The following is a 26,166-nucleotide window of genomic DNA, read 5'->3' as shown; positions in this document are numbered from 1 at the left end:
TTCTGTAGCCCCTAAATTTTTCTTTTCATCAAATTCTAAATGAATTGATGAAACAATAGCACAAATAATTATAGCTACTCATCATCAAACACTGTCCTCTCTGTCATGTCGAGCCAAGCCTTTTTCGTTTTTTTTCCGAATATTCTATTCAGATGCATTATTTGAAAATGTCTATCAAAAGAAAAAGAAATATTTAACCAAGTCAATGAACCAGAAACTAGTACACATAATATGTTGGGGTTGTCAAACAGATTGCGGGCTGTTTTTTTGTCTAAAATACGCATTTGAAAAGCCAACAGTTTCTGTGAGATTTCCATAATTAACTGCGCTGATTTGTAAGCCATACGTAAACCCAGCGTCTGTTTTCCATTGGGCTTTTTCCTGTCACAGACTGTCCCAGATGAGCGAGCACGCTTGCTAATATGACTAATGGCGATGCAATAAATGCCCAGGTATTGAAGAGACACGACAGTTATAAAATGAAACCGGCCCACATTGTTGCTTGCATTAGATTGTTTAATTTAATATGATCAATAAATAGGGGCTGAATAAAAGTTTACAGACTCTGTTTACCAGTCAAACTACACTTAGGTATTTGCGCTGAGTATCAATACGCATCCTGTGCATCATGAATGCCACAGTGATCCTACTCTCCAAAGCCACGACAGACTGACACAGCTTTTATTGAAATATTTCTACTAAACCAATTCAATGTTGAAAATAAGACAACATTCAGAATGAAACCAGTATGAACCGTAGCAGTAAAAATTCAAGGAAGTTACACAGCATTAAATAGCAATGTGCGTTGCTATGGTAACCATGGTGTTAACTGTCTTCATTTGAAGAATGAAATTTGAAATCAGGATACATGATATGCAATTTTGTATTAGATAATAGTAAACATATTAATATGAATACACCGTGGCCGACACCAAGGGCCGTGGCCTCGCACTCCATGAGACTGGGGGCTGGGATGTGGTTTAAGTCCGAGGCGTTATATTCCATGGCAGTAACACATACAGTTTCATGTTAGTTTGGTGTCGGTGTTAAAGGAATAATGTTGGCACTTGCCTTCGTCTCCACAATCATCCCCTTTCAATTTTTTTTTTTATTAACTGCATTAAGCATGCGGAATGCATATACCATCCTAACTATACAAACTAAACTATATGTGTGAAGAGACAGTGTCTACCAGAGATGTTGGTCACTCTACTACATAAAAAACGGACTTTGCACCAGAAATGTGTTGTTGAAAGGGCATGTTTGTCCCTTGAGCAAAATAGGAAGGTGGACTTGTATTTTTTCCTCGTAATTCAGCAACTGTGTTAGTGTCGGGTGAATTAGTATCTCACTGCCCTCCAGTATGTTTAAACAAGCTACAAACAAGAGTTTCAACTGTACTTCTACAGTTTATGGAGGCTCAGCATTCATTTTCGGCTGTGATAAAACACTCACACACCACGGGCGCTGATAGAAACAAACAGTTTGCATACGGTGCTTCGCAGACAAATTGTGCAAAGAAATGAAAACTGCTATACACGTTATCATTATTCATCTGATGATTTAGGGCCTGGGATGTGCCTTCCATTTCCCGCACAGCAAAGGTTGATGGGAAATAAAATCCTATTCATCAATGACACATCTTTATCTGCGATACCTGCGGCAAAGCAAAGAGAACGAGCGTGTGCGTGTGTGTGTGTGTGTTTATGTGTGTATATTCACGTACACACACACACACACACTCACAGACACCCCACCCATGCTCTCAGCCCCCCTATCGTGTGTTAATTTACAGTGCCTCTCTTATCTAGGCAGGTGGGTAAAAGCTGGCAGAGCATGTTGTGGAGCCACACACACACACACACACACACACACACACACACACACACACACACACACACACACACAACGGACACACAGGGCCCCTCCCCCACCATCTTTTCATCCTTTGCTCCTCTCATTTATCACGTCTGGGAGGCTCGGTAGGGGGTGGAGAAAAAAATGAGCCTTGGCACAAAGCAGTCACACAGAATGGATAGCTTAGCGCCACGGCCAGCTAGCCCCAATAGCATTCGCTTTGGCTTTGCAAGGGTGGTAAGTCGAGGCAACATTGTGGAAGTTCACCTCTGTCCCTTTTTCAACGCATGTTCTGACTCCACTCGGTTTTGGTACCAATATCAAAAATTCCTGTGCACCAAGCAGATCTCCCAAGGTTTTCAATAAATTGCTACTCGCTCTTCAACTAGTGTCCATTTGAGACTTTTTGAACCTCCATTCTCAACTAGACTGCTCTGAACCCCCTGCAGTTTGGACTGGACTCTATATTGCATTGTATCATTATATTTCCACATGAAACATTCATGTTTTGAATTACCATAATTATTTACTTCTTTAAAGAGTTTTAACATTTGTTTTTTATTCTCAGAAGTTGAAATGGTTACAGCCTGTGGAACATTATGGAACCAAATACTTCCTCAGGTGACATTGATGGGATCTCAAATCCGAGGCACGACTACAACACAGGACTGAGCACTTTCAACTTATGATGAGTTTTCAACCAAAATCAAAAATGCTCATATTCTTATTGAAATGAATGATAATTACAATTCATTTGCGGATTTTCTTTGCTGCAGGCATGGAGGTAACGGTGGGGATTGGCACATTACCATTTCTATCATGGGACATCATTTAAATAGTCATTGTATTCATATTGCTCTGAGAAGGATTTTATTTACCGAAACTTTTTCAAACATTAATTCCCCTTTTCTTCTACTCTTATTCCTCATAATATTACATTTTTAGATTTCACTCACGGTTGACTTGACAGTTGAGTGTGCCCTTGGTACGCTTATTTGTTTGTTTTGCTTCATACATATACATTGGGGAGAACAAGTATTTTATACGCCGCTGATTTTTCAGCTTTTCTCACTTGCAAAACTTGTAGAGGTCTGTAATTTTTATCAGAAGTACTCTTCAACGATAAGTGAGGGAATCTAAAACAAAAATCCAGAAAATCACATTGCATGATTTTAAAATAATTAATTTGCTTATTTGATCAGCTACCAACCAGTAAGAATTGCAGCTCTCACAAACCTATTAATTATTTTTCAAGAAGCCCCCCTGTTCTCCACTAATTACCTGTATTAACTACACCAGCTGGAAGTCTGTATTGTTCCGCCACTGCCCCGAAACCTGAAGGAACTGGAGAAGATCTGTACGGCGGAGTGGGACAAAATCCCTGCTGCAGCGCGTGCAAACCTGGTCGAGAACTACAAGAAATATCTGATCTCTATAACTGCTAAAAAAGGTGTCTGTATCAAATATCAAGTCTTAGTTTCCTGATGTATCAAATACTTATGCCACGCAATGAAAAGCAAATTCATTACTTACAAATCATACAATGTGATTTTCTGGACTTTGGTTTTAGATTGCATCACTCACAGTTGAAGAGTAACTATGATAAAAATTACACACCTCTACATGCTTTGCAAGTTGGAAGAGCTGAAAAATCAGCAGTGAATCAAATACTTGTTCTCCCCACTGTATATAAACTGATCTGTTTCTTAAATCCTCATAACATTTTAAAAGTTTCATTGCTACGCTAATAATTTTGTACCTGTAGAGACAAAGGGATCACAAACTGACTTCCTGTTGTCATTGTTTCCACGCTGGCACATCATACTAACAGATGTCCTCCAACAACCACGTGACGGCACGGTCACACACTTCTGCCTCTCACACTGTGTGCATTATAGAGGACACACTCCAGCTGAAGATGTGTGAGTGTTGCTTGGCAGCACTGTGCTCGGCATATTAATTAGAGAATTAGTGTTTAAAGCAGCAGGTAGGGGAGCAGTGGGTCCCTACTTCATCAAACCATTCAAGGGCCCCTTTGCGCTACAATTACTAAATGGCAAGGCTTGTAAATCATACGTCATTCATGGGGAGCAGAAAACAGAAGCACACAACCTTCACCTCGACCCACTGACACACAGAGATACTGCATGAGCGAGAGAGGAAATGAAATGAGAATAAATTAGCCAGCGCGGGGAAGACGAGGCATCAATTTCCCTCGATCTCCCAAAGTCCTACCTCTCCAATCGAGCTCTGTCACCTGTTCACATGAAAATTGTAACTCCTTGTAGATTCACCCGCCGAAACATACATGCAGGCACACATGCAAAGAAATCCCTACAGATACACGCTGCCTCTGTCACGTAAATAAACATACTCATACTAACTTACATAGTTTGGATTTATATTGCGCGTTCTCCGACAAATTGATGTTCATGCATTTGAATTACACATGAATTACACATGATACATGTGATATTTTATTGAAGAACATGCAACTGCTATTTTAATGTAATGAAAATAAAATATAATAATAATAATAATGATAATAACAAGAAATGAAGAAGATAACATATCTTCTTTATCAAAAATATATTTAATTTAAACATGCCTGCATTGGTATGTATAGCAAAATGAATCAATTTTGATTCACTTCAATATTTATGCATATCCCTGTGAGTTTGATGTTTTTGTATTCGTTTAGTTTAGTTTTAGCATTATTTTGCATTCTTATATCTAAAATATTAATTGTATATCCCCTCAGAAAATAAAGATGTGGATGTATATAAATAAATATTTGAGAGCATATATTCATATGCATATACATTACATACATAAATTCAGCTATTTTGAGATATAATTCTCCATATTGGACAAAATTACTTAAATTACTTCACTAATGTTTATATAGGAATTAAGCTTGAATTAAGCATGAAAAGTTTTAAGAATTTATGTTGTAGAGGGCAATTCAAGAATTCCATGCACTGCATCACGGCATCAAAGTATTAAGTCTCAAATGTTTTGGAGTTACTCTCTCCAATCATGGAATGAGAATTCTTGAAGAAAAATGGCTTTTTAATTCGAATATAGGGGTTCTGATTTCTGATTGAAAACCCCTTGACCTAGTAAGATAGAGATAGAAAAAAAAAATCATTAAAATGTAGAAACCAATAAAATCTTGACAATAGGAGGGGGACTATACATTTTATCATCTTTTGAAAACTCAAGACTGGAATTTGGTCGTATTTTTAATGAGGTTCCCAGGCGATCGTGAGCTTTATTACGGTGTGACCCCTAACCTTTTCCCCAATGCCAGTAGGGCATTATTTGCACACTTGAGATATCAAAATGTTATAATCATAAAATCCTATTTTTCTATCAGAAAAGGGTTATTCCTCCAGGGAGATGGATTGAAAATAGCAATCTATTTCCAAGTCACAGAAAAAAACCAAGTTGTCTTAAAATTGAAAAGACACATTGCAATTAAATCTGGGAATGTTTGTGCTCCCAGGAGGTTTGCGAACATGCTATGAGTCCTACTGGATCTCTGAGGTGAGGTATTACTGCCTGTAAAGCTGCTAACGGGAACACATTGTATGAGTAGTTTTACTGCTTGTGAAATCAAAATCAGCTCAAATATGACAGCAATACAATAAAACACAGCCATACCACATTCTGCCTGTCGTTCTTGTCTTGCCTGACTGAAATCTCTATATGGATGACGGACTACCACCTAAGATTTAATCTCTCGAAGACCGATCAAAAACCGATCATCGCCTGGCTAGGAACAATACAAGGCTTGCTCACATCTTGGTAGCGTTTGAAGTTTGGTCATTTCCAAGTTTTGTAAAGATTGACCAAATTAGACCATAGGCCAAATAGGCAGGCATCTCCTTACTTGGAGGAAAAAAAAAAACAAACAAAAACGAAACAAAATTACTATTATTACTACTACTACTATTACTACTTACAATAATAATGATAATGAATGCAAAAAAAGAACAATTTAGAAGCATCTTAACAATTGAGGCACTTCCTACTGATGGTGATGTTGGTTCAATATTATGCCTGCTAACTATCTGGCGTACATAACTTGGTGAACATAATCTGAAAAATCTTGATAATATAGTTGTAAATTTCACATACACAAAGAAACAAACAAACAACAACAACAAAAAAAAAAAAGTTAAAAAAATGTTATATCTATAAATAAGAGCATGTTTTGACTTTATATATCTTGATTCTATTCCAGCATTCTAATGTCCCAGGCTTATTTGCAGACTTCTCAAAATATCCTCTGTTGAGATTTCTTCAAAAAGAAAACAATACAAGAGGAAATTGAACGTTGAGATCTGATTGTGCATGTTTGAGACGGAGGTTTGTGTTGACTGTGTTCTACCGTGGTCTTTTCTCTCCACTATGGAAAAATCTGTGTGTGTGTGTATATGCATGCATGTGTGTCCATATATTAGTTTTCTATACTCTCCCTGCAGAGATAACATTGTGCAATATAGCAGGTAGCCAATAAAGTTGAACCGGGGGCTAGACAGCAATCAAACCTGGCTGCTATCTCGCTGCTCTCGCTGCTGTTGCATGAGGCAGCGTCAGAGGCCACACTGAGAGCTACGAATGCTGTTTCTCCAGCCTTTCCCTGCAAGTGATTATGGCAATGTTGAGTATTTCTGCTCAGTAAAGCAATAAAAAGTTCCTCCAAAATTAAATGCACCGTTTTATTTTTTTTCACTCTTGAGAGACAGAGCGAGAGACAGAGAGCAAGAGAGAAAGAAACAGGCAATATTTTTATTTCATTTCAGCTGAATTTCAACCTTAATTTGATTTTTCATTCTTGATCCTTACCATCGATCAAAATAATCCTGTATATATCTATCTATATATATATATATATATGTGTGTGTGTGTGTGTGTATGTGTAAAAGCAAAAATGGGGGGTATTTAAAAGACAAAAATTGCATTAATGTGCAAAACCAGAGAAGAACTAATAGATTAAATCAACTAATACATACCTGATAACATTTTCAATAGATTAAATGCCTGCAGTGTGGAAGCTTATTTATCAACGATTGTAAAGCTAGTTTTAAAGCATTTGTAAATCTGGAGTGAAAACATGTCACTGCTATTGATGAAAAACTCATTCCTCATGCTGGCTGTATGCAAGCATGGATTTATATTGTTAATTATGTTGGCATAATTACTACTGGACAGGTTTTTTTTCAAAGGTAACAGAAAAGAAATCTATCATTGAAGCAGCTATCCTGCTTCAATGAGGGCTTTAAAACTATCAGGAATACTTTTCTTTTTAAATAAACTCTTTAAGTGATAATTTAATGATAAAGATTCAAAAAGATAAGGATATGGATAAAGTCACTCGAATCAATTTGGTGACTTAGTTCTTTTTCTTGGTATTTTTTTTTTATTTTGAGAGTTACATACTTTTGTTGACTTACTTCATACAAAGCAGAATTCAGAAATGTCATTTGTGCTTATATTTGTGATAAATCGCTTAGTTTGAGAAATGGTAACAAAATAAGGCAGTCCGCTGTAATGACATTCTAATTCAGAGCCTTGACTACTGAATAATTTTGTCAACATTGTAGTATAGCGTTTATATAAAAAATTTACGTAACTTAACACGTCAAAAAAAAGAAGTGCAAAACTTTTCACAATGCTAACCAAGGTTCTGCATTTTCAGCATATTCAGCATATTCTTTTGAAACCTTCTTTCATAAGAAACGCATCAGAGACACATGTTTCATTTCCATGCACCAGTATTTCAGACACAAAGGCCCCTCCATTGAACTTTTTGAAAAGATTGTGAAGGGAAACGGGAAAGAGAAGATTATAATATCAAGCCGAACTGTCACTGTGCTGATTTACTAAATGTCAGACGATACATATTCATCTGTTTGGCTGGACACAGCAAAGAGGCGGACTGAACTGAGAGATGGCTGACATTTCAACATTCAGATGCACCACGCTCACACTCAGACACATATTCATCCACAAGTTGAGGCGAGTTGGCAGGTGATGGATCGGAAACTACTTCTGTGTCAGAAATGGGGGAAAATATCAGAGCGATTGTTACAATGAAGGCATAGATAAGAGTAGGTGAGAATCATTTCAATCAGGTGAATTTAGTGTTGCCTTTATTTCCATTTTTAATTCTCACATCAACAATTTTAGATCAAAAACATTGGGCTTTAGTCACATTTTTGCGCCAACACATGTCTGGCTCATATGTGAAATGCTGTGCTGGGCTTTCCTTCAAGTACAAGTTAGGTCAGTATAGAAAACTGTTTTACCTGTAGGAGATAAGTAAGTATAGTGTATACGAGGCAAACTCTACTCAAAACTCAACTTTAATGACCCCGAGAGACGCCTGTGTTATCCATCACACCTGCTGAAATTTCAGTAACATCTAGCTCAAAACCAGCATGCAATAAACCGAAGAAATATCTCAAACATAGTAGACATAGGCATAGATATGGACGTTTTTGCATGTGAGAAATCATAGGTTTTAACTTAAACTACAAACTAAACCATTGTAAAATCAAAAGGAATTATTTTCTGAATCTCAACTAGATGATCGTGTTCTATTTCTTGATATTAAACCTACATTTAGATAAAGATTAACATCTAAACCAAAAAAATAAAATAATTAATACCACAGTCCAGTTGGCGATTTAAATAACTGTCTTAAATCTTTTACATTTAACTTTTTTTTTTAATTACTGACTATACATCTACAATAAACACTTGATTAGTCTGAAACGACGCTGTATTTGAGGAATATTAAAATAATCAATTTAAAAAAACATTGCATTGGAATGATATCTAATATGGTTGAATAGAGGATAGTTAACTGTCAAAAATGGCGGTGCATCTTAAGTGTATCTTATAGGTGTATCCTATAAGTGTATCTTACCTCCACAGGGTAACGCTGGCCATTGATGCTGTGTTCTGAGCCCTCTGATCCGTTACTTGGACCCCAGTGAAACTCGACTTTCTCTGCCTTAAATCTTCCTGGCAGACCTGCTCCTCGCACAAAGTAGTCATCTTTCAACATGATGGCCACTGGAAAATCAACAAAAAAGGAAGAGAAAGACAGAGTGAGCAGCCTTGCAAATAATTTACACTCTTAGAAAACAGGTCATCATCGTAGCTTAAGGGGGTACAAGAGTTTGACCTAGGGGTCAATTATGCTGTGAAAGATGGCTTCCTTTTGGTGTCCTTCTGATTTCCAACACAATAGTGAAGTTTCTGAATTCTGGAGATGTTTTAAAGAAAAAAACATTATGAGGCCTTATAACAATAACAAATGCTAATTCACATATTTTAAATCACCCTTCCAAATAACTATCAGACTGTCTGATAAAGAATAGAATAGGATAGAATACTCATTTAATCACTGACAACAGAGCATGGACGATGCAAGAAAGTTATCAAAAATAGAAAAACTAGGAATAAGCAATAAACAGTGTTTTTAGTATATATAAACTGGTAGGGCTTGTTTTAACAAGTTGCACCAAAACAATATGACAATATATAAACAGTACACACATTAGCAAAAGTTACAACTAGCACTTGTGGTAGCAGCCCTGTTGTAACACCTATGGCGTCCAATGAGTGGATGCATAGGAGAGTGAATGAATGAATGAATGAATGAATGAATGAATGAATGAATGAGAAGTCTTTGGAGAGCAGAGCTGGTGTTAAATAGTCAAACAGCAACTGGCAGGAAGGACCTGCGGAATCTCTCCTTCATATACTTGGGGTTAAGGAGTCTTATCGAAGGAGCTGCTCAGTGCCGTCATGATGCTCTGCATGGGTGTATGGTGAGCTCTGCACAATTGCGTTAAATAGCAAGGAGAACATACAGTCAGGCAGACAGCTGGATGGATGGATGGATGGATGGATGGATGGATGGATGGATGGATGGATAGACAGACAGACAGACAGATAGACAGATAGACAGATAGATAGATAGATAGATAGATAGATAGATAGATAGATAGATAGATAGATAGATAGATAGATAGATAGATAGATAGATAGACAGACACTCCGGACTGCACGACAATATTTTGTTCCCGAAATAGACGAAAATGGACGATGATTTTCTGTAGGTCCGATAGCTGCCTTTAGCTGTAAAGTAATTTAGAATTTGTTCAGAGGTCCAGAGCCCCAAGTCCACCATTAATTTTTGACAGTATGTACCCAAATTTTCAATCAGGTGCCCGTTTTTTGTCTTTTGTGTTTGAGATGGTGAGTTGAGGCCAACACAGCATAAAAAGCCTGTAAGCAGAGAGCGTATATGGTAATGACTTAAGGTAGATGAGTGTTTATTTCAAAGACTCAGTCACATGCTTTGTCATCTTCCATCAGCCTCAGGAGCAACTTCTGAAATGAGAGGCTAATTTCCAGAGAAAAAAAGAAACAAAAAAGACCCAGCATTATCTTCAGACAATCCAAATTAGCTTTGACTGATGGTTCCCGTCATCATCAAAATTTGCTGAAATATGGCGACAATTAGGTTGGCACAAAATTGTCACATTCGCAAACATATATGAAAGAATGTCTTAATTCCATTAACCAACATGCCTGTCACTGTGCTGCTTAAGACAGCCATGGCCATTTATGAAAAAAGTCTTTGATGAAAATGTGAAAAAAATAATTCATAAATAAACACGCATACCATCATCCAAACCTTTGTAAAAGCAGATATATGTATTTTCAAGTCTGAGGGGGGAACACATCAATACTCTGTAAAATTATACGATAATGGCTGCTGGCTAATTCTGAAATGAATGATTACTTCCTTCACACATAATTTCAATCTTTGCTGGTTTATATGAGGGTCTTTCCAATTCTTTAATCAAAATCCAATTTTTCCAGAATATAAATGAATGTCTTACTAATTTTGTTTTCATGTGAAATTACAAAAAAATGCCTGTCCTCCTGTCATTAAATCAATGTATTTTTCTGGTCATATTAAGTTTTCTTATATATTCAATTAAAATCTTCCGGGTATCCAATTGATTTTGGAAGCATCTGGTTATACAGATTACTGAGCAGAATGTTTTGTTGTAATTAGCTTTAAACTACAATAAATAAATACATAAATAAAGCACCCTCAACAATCTGCAGAATTAACTGTAAAGGATTTTTGGCAGAGCATTGATATCTGATATAGCTGGGTTCTAAATGGTAAGATTCCCTACTTTTGCATGAATGCGAAAATGAATGAGAACACATATTTTCATTGAAATTGTTATTTATTAATTTATTTTTTAATCAATATCTATGATTGTTTTTAACTAAGTGGTATCACATTAATTCAGGATGAATTCTAGGGAAATCTTCCGATCGACTGAAACCAGGGGAGAATTGTACCTTTTTTTTCTCCTTACACCCACATAGACCTTGAAGGGTTAATGGCATCTCATTAAAATTAACAGCCGGCTATTGGGGCAGAGGGGAACAGCCTCTGAGTGCTGGCATTACTGTCACATTGGAGGGCAGGCGAGCCCTGGAAGGCCATATTACTGGTATCTTCAAGGTTTTGGAATCTGTAGCTGGTTTAGAGAGATCAGACTTACATACATTATGTAGGGAAACTTAAGAAACTTAAGAACTTAAGAAAAAAATGTAAGAAAAATAAGAAAACATACAGGATTAGTGATGTATTCAATACACATTTGTAACATGTTTGAATAACGTATGTATATGGCTAAAATCATCCCATGCACAACCATAACATGTTGACCCGGTTTTAGTGTTTGTCATCAGACAGAAGGATTAACATCTCTGTTCGTATTGTTTCCTCCATAACCAATGTTTCATACAAGCTATTAAAATGAGTGCAGTGAGCTTCATTCCTAATTTTATTATTCTAATTTTTCTAATTATGAGTATTATGTCAATAACATAGAAGTTTCTTGAGCATAACGTTTTGGGGTAAATTATTAACTTTTTTCAGTACTTCCCTGCTCAATGAATAATTTATAGGCAGACCTTTAGGAAAATAAATGATCAGCTTAACAATTCTTGTAATGTTAAGATGGATTAAAAAAAAAGAAAACTTTTTTTGGTGCCTCTGCTGAAATTACACATTTCTTGTCAATTTAAATGCATAACTATATTAAAACTTTATCAAAAAGGTAATCAATGCAAATACAATGTTTAAACAATTGGAAGATGTGGTTTGCAATTTAATGTATATTTATCATTTAAGCTTTACTCTACTGAATAAAACATATATGTCAATTTCATACAAGGCAAGCATTTGATGAGGCTTACATTGTATCTCTTTCTCTGGCAGTTTGTCTTTCTTTACTACCACCTTAGAAACGAGTTAAAGTATTTGTTCCCGTCATACCCTGGACCTTAACTTTTTAACTTTTTTAACTTCTGAGCAGTGACGTGAGGTTTCTGAAGTAATAAACAATAACTATGCAATGTGAAGGGAATTTGATAACTTAGCCGGGCTTTGCAAATAATGAATCTCTAAGTTTCCAACTCTTCAGTTAATTAGTTCTAAATATATAAGAGTTATAAAAAGGCTGCGAACAGGTTCCTCTCCCAGTGGTGTTCAACGGTGGCTTCAGGTCAAGGAGTTCAAATTTCACATATATTCATGCCTGCATATATATATAATTTGCAATATGCACTATAAAAATAACAATAAAAAATAGAAAAAAATACACCATTTTTTGAAAGACTACAGGGCAAATATATAATTAAGTGAAAAAAAAAATGTATTCTAATCCTACATGCAGCAAGAGAAGATGGACATTTTTTTTCATGGCCAGACTTTGCGTTAGTATTTTTACAGGCATCTTACCATGCCGCATGCATGGCAGACCCATTTAAATAAAGCTCTGTTCTGTGGGCCACCCCACAGGTGGCCAGTATCAGGAGCAGCCCGAGGGCAGTGTTTCACTTCTGAAAAGCCCCGGGAAGCTTTGCATCACGCATGTAAGGGGAGTGCTCCAAACAAAGCCACTGTGATGACTTTCCTTCCTGCGCTGGGCGCCACCAGCGGTCCGTCTGAAGGTCAGCTGGCCGGCCAACTCCCACAGGGATGATGGCGCGCCTCGGTTGATCGAGCTCACCGGGCTCATACAAACAGACGTCTTGCACCTTGGCGACACACCGCCACCTGCTTATGATACAGAGGCTGCAAGGTTGAGTCCCACTTCGTCACCTCAATCATTCATATGGAATTAGAACAAAAATGGGAGCAGGAACAGGACTACTGGGGGAATTTACAAATAGTATAGTCAGTATCTCTCCTATCCTTCCTTTGATTACCATTTCTCTATTATAAAGCCATATTAGAGATACTTTCCCTTCATATTCTGTTGCAATTAATGCATACTCAATTGATTTAATTCTATTCCACGTTGATAAGAACAGTCCATTCACTTCAATCGCAGCATTATTATCAGACTAACTGCCAAATTAATTGCTTATTCATTTAAATTTATGTAATTTATCAAAACAAAAAAAGATCTTGGTTTATGTTGAAAAACACTGTGTTTTTCAACACTCATTAGAAACAGTTTATACGATCCATATAAAATCTGCATGGGCTCAGGTTGGTTCCTGTCTTTATCAACAGTATTTTCTTTTTTTTGTATTTTCTTTTCTTTTCTTTTCTTTTCTTTTCTTTTCTTTTCTTTTCTTTTTCTATCTTAGTTAATATTCACTGACACTGCAGCATTGCAGCATTTAAAAGAAAAATGCTGTTTCATATTTCTTCTTTCGGATTCCCTCATGCTTTATCCAGACTTCTATACACCTGGACAATGTTGAAAGAGATGTTTACATAATATTAAATCATGTTGAGTACGATGGTTTTCAGCTGCGCTACTACTAGGAGCTAGAGATCTGTCTTATTCCAAGTATCAGTTGTAAGGCACATATTAATGAAGAAATAAATAAATGCAAACATACATTCATAAAAGTGAATAAAAAGCAAAGAAAAATATAAATAAATAAGATTGTAAATGAAGCAAGTAAGCAGTAATAGCATTTAGAGAAACATGTAAATGATGTTTTGAGCTGGCTGTGATAATGAACAAGCCATTGTCAGTTCTGCAGCAGAAAACATTGGGTGATTTCTATGGTAACAGATGGAAGACAACTACAAAGATGACTCTGAAGGACTAACACTCGTCTTCTGCCAATGTGGTGAGAAATGGACCGAGACAATTGTCAGCATTATATGAAAGGATCAACAAACACCTGGACGTCTCTTACCAACTTTTTTTCCTTCTTGTTTGTTTTGTTTTGTTTTGCCAGACTGATGATTGTATCACTGCCAAACAGAGACGCATGCAATGCCGTGCGTGTTAAGACAGAAAGTTTTGTTCTAAATACTTGTCCTTCAGTTTTTAATATGTTAATATAGATCAGCAGTGAAATCCATGCCAGCTGGATCTGTGGCTCCCCTGGGTGTGATATTTCTGAGTCGTATATCAATATGAATCTCAGATTTCAAACAAAAGACAGTATAAGTTATATGAAGTTCAAATACAAGTCCGGTATGTGGGCAGGCAACACCAAAACTTTTTCAGATAAGGCTTAAAATATGGAGCCATCTAAAGTTCTGAAAGAAGGCATCAAAAAAGTAACATGCAAACTTTTATCCTCAGTTACTGCAAACTGTTGGCTAAATATCTGTACAGAGAGCAAGTACAGTACATATAATCACAAAATATAAAATGTTGTTTTGTAACATAGTTAAAAAAATAAATACAGATCAAATAAGTCAAATTCATTGTACATTTCTATTGGTTTTTTTAAAGTGCTAAACTATTATAATTTATATATATATATATATATATATATATATATTGTGCATAATTATTAGCCAGATTCTTATCCCAAGGACAAATGGGACAAAAGAGAGATTTAAGGGACTCTGAAAGGGACTCTGAAAAGTCAAAAATTGTAAGAAGTCTTTCAGATGGATGTAGCACTTGTGAAATATCTAAGATATTGCCATCAAACATTTTGTTGCAAATAGTCAACAGGTTGAGAAGAAAAGACTCAAATTAACTGCTAAAGATTTAAGAAGAATCAAACATGGAACCGATTATCCTCCAGTGCTGCCGTATTCCACAACTGCAACCTACCCGGAGTGTCAAGAAGTACAAGGTGTTCAGTTCTCAGAGACATGGACAAGGTGAGAAAGGCTGGAATCTGACCACCTCTGAACAAGACGCATACGTTGAAACAACAAGAATGGGCAACAAAATATCTGGACAGATTTTTCTGACTCTTGAGGGAGAAAATGGATGGGCCTGTGGTTGGATCAGTGACAGACACAGACCTTCACTTCAACTCAGAGGCCAGCAGGGTGGAGGTGAGGTACTGATATGGGCAGGTATTATTAAAGATGAGCTAGTTAGACCTTTTGGACTCAAAATCAACTCCCAGACATACTGCCCATTTTTAGAAAACACTTTCTTCAACCAGTGGTGCAGGAAAAAGTCTACATCTTTCAAGAGGACTTTGATTTTAATTCGAGACAACGCTCCATCACATGCATCAAAGTAGTCCACTGTGAGGCTGACCAGTAAAAGCCTTAAAGATGAAAAACTAATGACATGGCCCCCTTCTTCACCTTGAGAAGTTTTGGGCCCTTCTTAAGCAGGAACTTTACAGTGAAGGTAAACAGTACACCTCTCTAAACAGTGTCTGGGACGCCGTGGTTGCGGCTGCATAAAAAGTTGGTTCTGACCAGATCAAGAAACTTACTGACTCCCTGAATGGAAGGCTTGTGACTGTTATCGAAAAGAAGGGTGGCTATATTGGTCACTAAGGTTTTTTTTTTTTTTTTTATTTTCAGAAATGTATTATTTGTAAATTTTGTTTGTTTATTATTCTCAAAGGTGAAAATAAGGAAGTGAGATGGGAACATCTTTGATTTTCCATTTAGTTGCACAGAGTTATTGTGCAACTAAATGGAAAATCAAAGATGTATCCAAATACATTTTTGATAAGCTGGGGTATCTTGCGTCAATGAGGGATGAGATAAACTTTTATGTCGCTTTATTTCGTTAACTTTGGCATAATTTCACAAGAGGTCATGTGAGACATCCCACATGCAATTCACATCAAGAACATATAAAAATAAAAGGTTTGGTGGAACTGCATTCCTTTTATTGAGAACTCTGAAACACTTGAAAATTGAGCTATGTCAGGAAAATGTATTGATGATTTCTTCTGTCACACGATACCCTCAATAGTAAGTTGTATGATTACAAGCACTTTTTGCCACATTTTTATGTTTTCTGTAAATGTCATGATTAATTCATAGAAAATTTCACACGACAGTGTATTGAAATAATGATGTATTTATATTCGTTTGGAATCCATGGATGGAGTATTGGCATTATGTAATACACACTTTTTTGGATATTATTATTATTATTGTAATTATTGTGTAAAAACATTGCATGTGAAGTCTTAATCCATGCAAGCTACGCTTTGTGGCTAAAATGTTGATATATTTGAAATACATAATAAATTGTAACCCTTCTGTAATATATATATTGCAGGTTTTAAGAAGATAAATTATGTTTGTACCTTTTTTGGTCATTTACGGCAGTTTTACTTCTATTCTAATTTTTTCCCTTCAATTCTGCCAAGGTTATTTTCTACATGGTTGTAAATGCTTTTTTTAGTTAATTTCTTGATCATGGTTGACTATTTAGTTTTAAAATTTACTCCTTGTTTATGATTTTCTTTTATCCATAATTCTCTTAGGCTGTTTCAAAAAAAGGAAATCCTCTCCAATTTTCTGGTGATTATTATTATTATTATTATTATTGTTGTTGTTGTTGTTGTTGTTGTTATTATCATTGTTATTACTATTATTATTATCAATTCCACTAATACTACTACTACTATGTCTAATAATAATAATAAGAAGTTTCTTATTAACATTTGGTTTGGAATGTCAGCAACAAAAGCATTCTGACTGTTTTTGATTAAGTTTCATTATTTGAGGTTCTTTATGTGGAAAAGTGTATTATAGGATGCAAATACTGTAAATTTGCACTGAAACCAAATGCTTTGGTTATCAAGACATTTGATGAGCAGTTTATGATGGCTTTTGGAAAATATTCTTTGGCTGCACAACTCAGGGTTTTCTTGCTTGTAGGGTAGAATATAGCAATTGCATGCAAATGTTCTTTTTCAGTCAGGACCTCCATGGTTTTCTGTTGGATCTGAACCAAACAAGCAGATACAAAAGTTGCCCAAAACCAAAGAGTGAAAGGACTCACAAAATAGGTGCTCTTGGCTCTTTTCACTTTGCTCATTGGTCAGGTCAGAAAGCAGCTCTCCATTTTATATCACTTAGATTTTTCCACCAATTTCAGAACACCTGACTTATGCTGATTTTAAACAACACTACAAAGCTACCAGGGGATTCAGCTGAACTTTCCCTGCACAAAACCAGAAATAACTCGTAAGGTTCTATTTCTTGACACAGCAATGTTCTTTGGTCTCCTTTGAGAAAGACATTTTTCAAACGGTCATGTAGTGCAAGAAATTTGTCTCATCTCATTTTCCCCTCTGTCATCAAGGCAAATTCAGAGAACTAGCTGCAGATTTCTCCGTTTTGACTTGAAGTAACTGAGTTACTTGAAGTAAGCCTGCTTAAAAGTATAATATATAATGCCTCATAGTTCCTAATGAATACTGTGAATTATGATATTCAATGTACTCCACAATGATACTGTTGAGTACTTTGCAAATCTAGTTTTAAGGAAAATCCAGTTTTTTGTTGCTATTGTATAGTTGTTTTTTTTGGAGTAGGCTATTATATTACCATATATAAATTGTATTACGACAGTATATAAACATGTTGCAGCAATAGTAATAAGATACAAGTGCCAAAATGGGGCTGCGGAAGTTGCAGAAGTGACAACAATTATACATCTACAAACAAATTTGTGTCTTCCATTGAGATTAATAAATCTTGATGAAGATTAGAAGGGTCCAGATTTTTTTCGTTGTGGTAGTGAAATGGAAGACAACTTGGCGAAATGAGTACAGTTGAAATAAAAATATGAACAACATTGGTCCAGGCTGGTCCAGTTATTTTAACTATCAGAGATATTTGTCTCGGGCTTCTTCCACACTGCTTGACTGTAGAGTTGTTATTATGCGATGCGCAACAATGTCCCAGATTATACTAAACAATCCCAAGCTCTGCTCTTGAGCCACTGCTAAATTCCACCCAATTTAACACCTCCTTTCGACACCATAATGACCCTTCATTATCTCCACAGAGGAGGCTGTGTTGATTTGTTTATATGTCTTTCAGTGGAATTGTGCAGTAGATGAATAAAAAAGGAACTGATTTCCACAAAACTGATGGAAGAAGCTGGTGCTGAGAAAAAGAGCAACCTTTCATATTAGTTGCTGGATCTCTTCGAGCAGTTGACTTTTTAAGAATGAATAGGGCTCCCAAGGGAAACAGGGATTCAACTTTTCATAAATGTTCTTGACTTGAAGTGCTGTGCCTTGACCCCCCTTGCAGGTAAAAACTCTATTCAAGCTCCGCCCATGACCTTTTGGTATTATTTTGGGGTATTTGAAATAAAAAAAATAATAAAAAAGTAAAGTTAAGAAGACTAATGCCTGCATATTGGACAGTGTTATGACCTCTGAAGGACATTTTTTAAGACTATGACATGTGACTATCTACAGACTCAGCATTGTTTGGTGCTAGAGGCACCAGAGGGAGAAAAAGAAAGAAAAAGTGGGAATAATTTTATTTTCAAAAGCACATGAAACACAAAAGAATGTGCACCTGGTCTCCACTCTCTTTCTATTTTTCTACCTTAAAGGCAGCTTATCTCCTTGATCCAGGTGTCAACAAACTGAAGGCTAATTATCTTTTCAGCCATCAAAATATATTATTCTTCACGTTTGCTGCATGAACATGAGCTGTTTGGTGAAAGATAAAATTGTACAATTGAGTGGTTTTAAACAAAACTATTAGAATTTTTTTCATTGTCAAACTCCCGATGACATTTCACAATGATGATGTGGCTTCAAAAAAATCACCAGAAAAAAAAAAAAAGGAAATTAAAAAAAAAAAAAAAGAAGAAGAATAAAATAGTAGGAAGAATGATACCTTCCAGATTATTTTCTGATTTTTTTTCGGGGAACATTCAGCTGAATCATCTGGTGGTGTTGCAGTGTTTAAAGTCAGAGTAACTAGTCAGGTTTCGTGAAACTGGTGGAAAAGACAAAGTGATGTAAAGTGGAGAGCAGCCGTCTGACCTGACCAATGAGCAAAATGAATGAAGCCAAGAACACCTATTTTGCACCAAGCAGAAGTGGGTCCTTTCACTCTTTTGTTTGAGACATCTTTTATATCTGCTTGTTTTATTCAAACCCAAAAGAGAATCATGAAGGTCCTGACTGAAAATAAAGCATGAGATGGTATTCTACTCCATAAGCAAGAAAACCCTGCATTGAGCAGCCAAGGATTATTTTTCCAAGAGCCATTATAAACTGTCTTAATGACAAAAGTATTCAGTTTCGATGCAAATATTCTGTATCCTATAATGCAACTTTTTCTACACAAACAAAGAAAGACCTCAATGAATGAAACTTAGTGCAAGACAGTGCAAATGGCTATGTTGCTGACGTTCTAAACCAAATGTTAAAATATATATATGTAAACAATTTTTTATGCTTATTATTATTATTATAATTGTCATTAATGCTCTTGTTATTAGAAGTAGCAATTGTACTAGTAGTATTGATACTACTACTAATAATAATAATCTATTTATTATTAATAATAATATCATCCCAAATCAGCAGATAATTGTGGAGGAATTGCCTCAGAAAATTTAAGTTTAAAGAAAACAATCATAATCAAGGAGTACATTTCTAAAAGCAAACAGTTTAAAATGATTAAGAAATGACCGAAAAAGATCATTCATGATCGTGGAGAAAATAACCTTGGCAGAATCTAAGAGAAAAATTCAGCTAAGAAGGAAAACTGCCATAAATGATCAAAAAAAGGAAAATTATCAATCTTCTTAAAACTTGCAATATATATATTACAGAGGCTTTGCAATTTATTATCTATTTCAAATATATTAACATTTCAGCCACGAGGTGCCGCTTGCAGGGATTAAGGCTTTGCACCAAATAATTTGTTTATTACAACATAGCTGCAGAAGAAGAATTAAAAGTCAGGTGATGGTTTTGAGGGATAAGTGTTGACGCATTCAGCAGAATATATGTAAGTTTCCTTGGTTGACTTTGTGTGAAATCATTCACTTCATCCACATTACAATGGCATTATATCACAGCTGTGTGAATGTGAGGCATGTAATTTTGACTGACTCAGGGCATTGAGGGATTTAATCACTGCCTTCCCGCAGCCGAAGCATTCACGCTCACATTCAGTTTGAATGCAAATCGCTTTACTAACATCATTTGACTTGAACCCCAGGAACTCATAAACAGCTGCAGGAGACATTTGCCTGGGTGTATAATTGTGTAATTAATACTCAGTTGACTAAAAGTGCAATTTACGCTGTTACATGTCAGGCCTTATAGACAGAAAGCCTTATAATGGATATTTCACTGCCCATGATTGTGGGGGTAAATACAAATAGGCACAAAGTTTAATTAGGTAGTTTTTTTTTTTTTTTATGTTAATGCATACTATTTGTATCTCAACAACACAGAGTGGCATTTTTGCATTTTAAGTCTTTCCTTAGTGATGAGTCTTTAATTTTATCTCACGAAAACTTTATTTCCAATTTTTAATTTCTGTCAATAGCTTAACTTGCCCTTTAGGTTTTACTGATTTTACTGAGGAGCTTTACATTGTTATGTGTTGTTAAAATACTCCACTAAAGTTGCCTCATACAGTTAAAATTGTGTTGTTACGCATAAAATTTATGTATGCTACAAAATAGTGTCAAAAGAAAAAAAAAAAGAGATAACCACATGGCATAAACATTAGACAATGCTTTGGATTTGTTGCTCCAGGTTATGCTGTTTTGAATCTCGGCAGTAGGTGGCAATGATTGACAGCCTGGGTTTCATTCAAACGTGTCACTTAATGTCACGCTAAACTGACTGGTGGAGCGAAACAGGAGGTCTGATGCACGCTCCGTCCAAAGAGACTGTTGCAAGATGTTTGACTAAAAAAAAACTACTGGGCACTAAACTCAAAAATCTGGTCTTTGCTAAATATAAGTTTGACTGCAAAGAAGGCTGGAGGAAATGGACAAAGAAACGTTTCTCAAGACAACTAATTCTGTTAAAGGAAATAACTCAAGACACATCTTCTCCCTGGGTATGTTATGCACATAAAAATTAAATAGATATTACACAGGCTTTCTATGTTTTGTTCATTTAGTAAGTAATGATAATGATGTCTAATTTGGATATATCAAGGAGCAGAGATTTTCAAACTTTTAAACGTATATTCATCTGATATATTTCTCTACATTTAGAGTCTGACAAACCATGTAGATACAACAGAGAACATGAAAAGCTATCTTGAGTGAGCCAGTTGGTGGAAAATGATCTGAGCGTCGGCCAATCAGAATTAGCGAACAATCCACGGTGATTCCCAGCAAAAACAAGAAATAAGTAAAATACTCACGAAACTCCAGCAAATCACTTTTAATGTTATGTTATGCTATTTTTATTTTACACTAAATCCTACCAGACTGTGTCCACACTGTTGTCTCATTGTTTCACTCTTCCTCTGAGACGGGCCCGATCCTCCTCCTCATCATTTGTCTCTATCCACTTGCGACCAGCTTTTGTGTCTGTGCTGGTGGTCTCGATTATTGAGGTTGGTTTTTGTACGACTGGCGGAGAACAAGGCAATAAAAACCCTCTGACACTGAGTCGATGCCCGCTAATAAAACACCTGAATGTATCCTCCCGGGAACAAGCTCCAAAGAAACAGGCAGTTTAGTCCTCCAGAGAAAAGACGTGAGTGTGTGTGTGTGTCTGTTTGTGTGTGTGTGTGTGTGTGTGTGCGAGTACACACATACACACATATTCGGACCGTGGGAGGTAATCCATGCAGACACACGGAGAACATACAAACGCCACACACAGAAAAGCCCATCGGATCAAACCGGGCACTTTCTTGCTTCGAGGTGATAAACGCGAACGGTTGCGCCACCATGCTGTACAGATACATTAAAAAAGAAAAAAGCAAACTAACAAACAAGTTGGACAATGAATACTCCACAAACAAACAAACAAACGCCATTCTGGACACAAATGCAGTGGCTCTTCAGCATTTTGCTTTTAAGACATTAACAGAGCAGGACTACTTGATGTCAAGTGGCAGATTGTTAGACCCCTGGGAGCATAATGACTTCAAATGTATACTTGGAATATATATATATATATATATATATGGATAAACATAGAGACAAACTTAAAGGTTGAATATCAGTTTCAGCTTCTATTTTACATTAATGGATGAGTTTGTTTATAACAAGACCCAGATTTATTGCTCATATTCAGCTACTTGTCTGAAAAGCATATTATATAGCACCATTAATCTTCCTGATGCTGGAGTAGAATGGTTGTGAAGTGTCACGCAAATGTATTCCAAAAGCCAAAGCCTGAGAGGACATTAGTTAAAATGTTGAATAATTAAACAAGAAGGGCATTTGGAACATTTAAATTGAGGACAAACTTTGTTTTGTTTTTATAGGCATACTGTATATCTATATGGATTATTATTCTGTAAGTGAGTACCAACAGTAAATGTAAATTGTGTGACATGACATGATAAATAATAACAACGGCAGCACCACTACTGGCGCTGCTACTAACAATAATAATAATAGTAATAATGCGCTTGACATTTATGGTTTCAGGGACGTTTCAGTTCACGTCGGTTCTCATCAACCGGAGACTCACAACACATTAAATCATTTGCATTTTATGTACACACATAATGTAAATTCACTATAAGTGAAGTCATTATTGTCTCGCTTTTGTGTAGGCAAAACATGCAGCTGTAATCAAGTAAGCTGTGGATTCAAGTCTGCTCAAGAATATGACGTATCATTCTTCTAGTTGCATAGAAATTGAATAATAAAATTGTCAAAAAATGTTAAAAAAGATGAATTATCATGATCAAAACTACATTGATGATACATTTAATTATATTTGGTAATGAATATACTGAAAAAGAGACACAAAAGAGATTGCCAATCCACCCCTGCCTCTGCTGTTGTAACCAAAAATAAGTATTGACTTTATTGATATTTCAGCTCTTAATATAGACTATGCATGACAAAACGGCTGGTGGATCAGGGTTTAAGCAATTTGACAAGCTCTTCAGGTGTGTCACCACAGATGCCGATTGAAAGCGGCGACAGGGGCGTGGATGGCCGCTGCATTACACGCAGCTGGTCTCTGGGCATCTCCCGGCCCTCTCTCGCTTGTTGCACGTTAACAACCACCTGTGGCCTCTGCCTCTCACAAGCCTTTCAAATCCGTCTCTCCGCTGAGAGGAGAAGGATCATCCATCTTTTTGACAACCCGGAATTGCCAAAAGTACCAGTGGTTGATGGAAGGGGTTGCAGATGTCCCGCCGCTGATTTCAACAGGCGGTGACAACTGCCATCGGACTCGTGCTAATGCAGAGGCAGCATGTATAAATGGAAATGTGTAATCTTCGGCAGAAATGACTCACTGCATATTGTGCCTGTCTTGTTTTATGATCGTGCACGAGGGAGATGACACGCCAGATGTTTGACATGCAGACACCTGCTCACGTGAGCCGCCATGATTAGAGATGTCACACTTTTGTTCCCGGGGCAACATGTCATGCCATCGCAGGCCAGAATACATCTGGAGCCCGAATCACCAGCATGCCAGGGTTTGTGAAAATTAAATGAAATTAGAATGTGATGATTTCGGCTGACAAGTGAAATTGTGATTATGCCAGATGTCTGACTGAAAGAAAGAAACTGATTTTGCAACACCCCAAGATTAACTCACCAGGTCAAATATCAAAATAGAGCTCCAATCTGGAAAAAAAAAAAAAGGAAAAAACTTTCTGTTTTGTTTTTTTTTTTTGTTTGTTTTTTTAGCTTCGTGCTCTCAGTTGGTATAAATATATTGGCATATTCTCTGCAATGAATTTTCTGTGAGTGAAAATATGCTGATAGACACAGGCTGTCTTCTGTGAAGATCTCATTGAGATGACTTAATAAATAACTAGTAAGTAAATAAATAAAACACCACAGGGATTTTGGACGGCTGGAAGGCTCCCAGACGTGCAGTTGACAAATAATTATAAAAGCAAAATATAAAAAAAAAAAAAGATAAGTAACAAAAATTGCGTCTTGAGTCAAACTCTAGAACCCTAGCGGCGAAGTCATGGAAACGTCAGCTACCACCTACAAGCCAGACCTGCAGGTGCAGTCCATCTCCTGCCAACCATTGCTTTGGAGTGTGGGAGGAAGTGCAGTTTGAAAAAAAAACAAATAAATAAATGAAAAAATAAAGTTTGTTCTGGCTCGATTCCTCCAACCCCAGAAAACATTGGGTCTGTCAACAATGGCAATCTTTTTTTAAAGGTTTGTCTTAGGATTTATTGAATTTATTACATTCAGCTATTTAATTATGCTTGGAGTTTTTCGGTTTTACCGTCGGAACGGCCAAGAATCTGAGCGCATTCATGAAATGGCCTTTAAGTTATAGCTTTGAGGATAATATTTTTTCATTCTGATACAGAACAGTTCGGGCCTAATGTGTATTTTGCGTAAGAGTTACGAAATAAATGACATATTGTTGAGCTCCTGCTTCAACAGGGAATGTGATTAAATTCTTTTGGAGCAAATATTTGGACAGAAAGGCTCCTGCTGCCGCATTACATAAATAAAGTCCTATTTTTATTTATCAATTTTTTCTTAATAGCATCTGTAAATGAAAAATCAAAAAGAAAAATATACATATATGGTATATATATGTCAACAAACAGCTTTTTATTTTCTAATCACTCTTTTATCATTGCACAAAACTCTGTTTTTTAGCATTTTTCGAAACATTGTGCGACAACAAGGTTTTTAAAGGTTTTAAAATAAGAAGGGGGGGGGGGGGGGGGGGGGCACTAATGTATTTTCTGCCTGCAAGTGCAAGGGGAATAAACTAAAAGCAAAATAAATCTGTCAATAAAGCAACTGAAAGCTATTTCATGATTTTTCTTCCAAAGAACAAACATCAAGGTTGCAATGAGAAGTCAATAACAGCTCAGACAATCTACATTTATCCAGCAAATTACAAGAAATGTGAGTAAATATTCTCTGCTGGGCAACATTGTACATGGCGGAGGCAGAACAGATTAGTGATGGTAATAAAAAAAAAGGAAATAAGTAGTTATTGCGTGTAAATCTAATATAAGTGATATTCCTGGAAGTGGTCAGTGGGCTGGAAGCTGTGTGTATTAAAGCTATGATAATCTAATTTCTGCTGCCTCCTGTTCTCATCTTATTGCTCCTTCTATGTTTAGAAACCATGGCTGTTTGCTCAGCCTGCAGGTTTGAAACTCGGAGAGGTCAACGATGATAAATAAAATATCAATACCATTTATTTATTTATTTGCTTTAATCAAACATGAATGAATTTATTTTACGGTGGGGTACATCTTATTTGGATGAGTTGGACGAGGATATTTTTCGGTACTCTTGGGCAAATGCTAATACATGAAATGCAACATTCTCCTTGCAGAGAGTAAGAGGAGGTTTTTGCTGATTTTACACTTTAAAGTTTATGTGTCACATTTTACCTGACAACCTTTCTGGAGGATTTTACAGACACTTGGGTGAAGCTGCTGAGCATACCCAGCTTCTCTACTAAAATGTTGTTTTGAATGTCATACATCATCGCGTCACATCAAAAAGACGTGGAAAGGCCTGGAGCGGGCTTTTCCGAAACTGAAAGTGGAAACCCCCAAAGGAAGGCTTTGATAGAACCATGGCCATGAATTTCTAAAGAAGAATAAAGAAATGATAAAGGATTGAATGATTTGAATTATAAATAATTGAATGAAAAAAATCTAATAATAATTTTAATAACAATATTAACAAAAATAGTGAAATATGATCTACACATGAATAAACACAACAAGGTGATTCAGAAAAAAAACACACACATAAAGAATAATTTGAACTTTGTGAGAACCTTCATAACAACAACAGCAAAAATTTTGGCCTCCCCTTCACAAAAAAAAAAAAAGAAACCAAAACTGCC

The 26,166-nt window shown here is 36.2% G+C and overlaps 1 protein-coding gene across 1 annotated transcript in view; it reads right to left on the bottom strand.

Annotated features, from left to right (window-relative positions):
* The window catches only part of LOC147222225 (receptor-type tyrosine-protein phosphatase gamma-like), a 457,121-nt gene that overhangs the window by 161,476 nt on the left and 269,479 nt on the right, over nt 1–26,166 (bottom strand). The window contains exon 4 of the mRNA XM_086168151.1: nt 8,798–8,946. Within this exon, the coding sequence (XP_086024277.1) occupies nt 8,798–8,946 (149 nt within the window). The remainder of the gene's footprint in view (nt 1–8,797; nt 8,947–26,166) is intronic.

This window comes from Fistularia commersonii, chromosome 21 (assembly GCF_037954325.1).
Source record: "Fistularia commersonii isolate RoL2024-O1a breed Wild chromosome 21, RoL_Fcom_v1.0, whole genome shotgun sequence".
NCBI lineage: Eukaryota > Metazoa > Chordata > Actinopteri > Syngnathiformes > Fistulariidae > Fistularia > Fistularia commersonii.
Note: the sequence above shows the minus strand (reverse complement) of the source record. Positions and strands in the feature narration are given on the sequence as shown.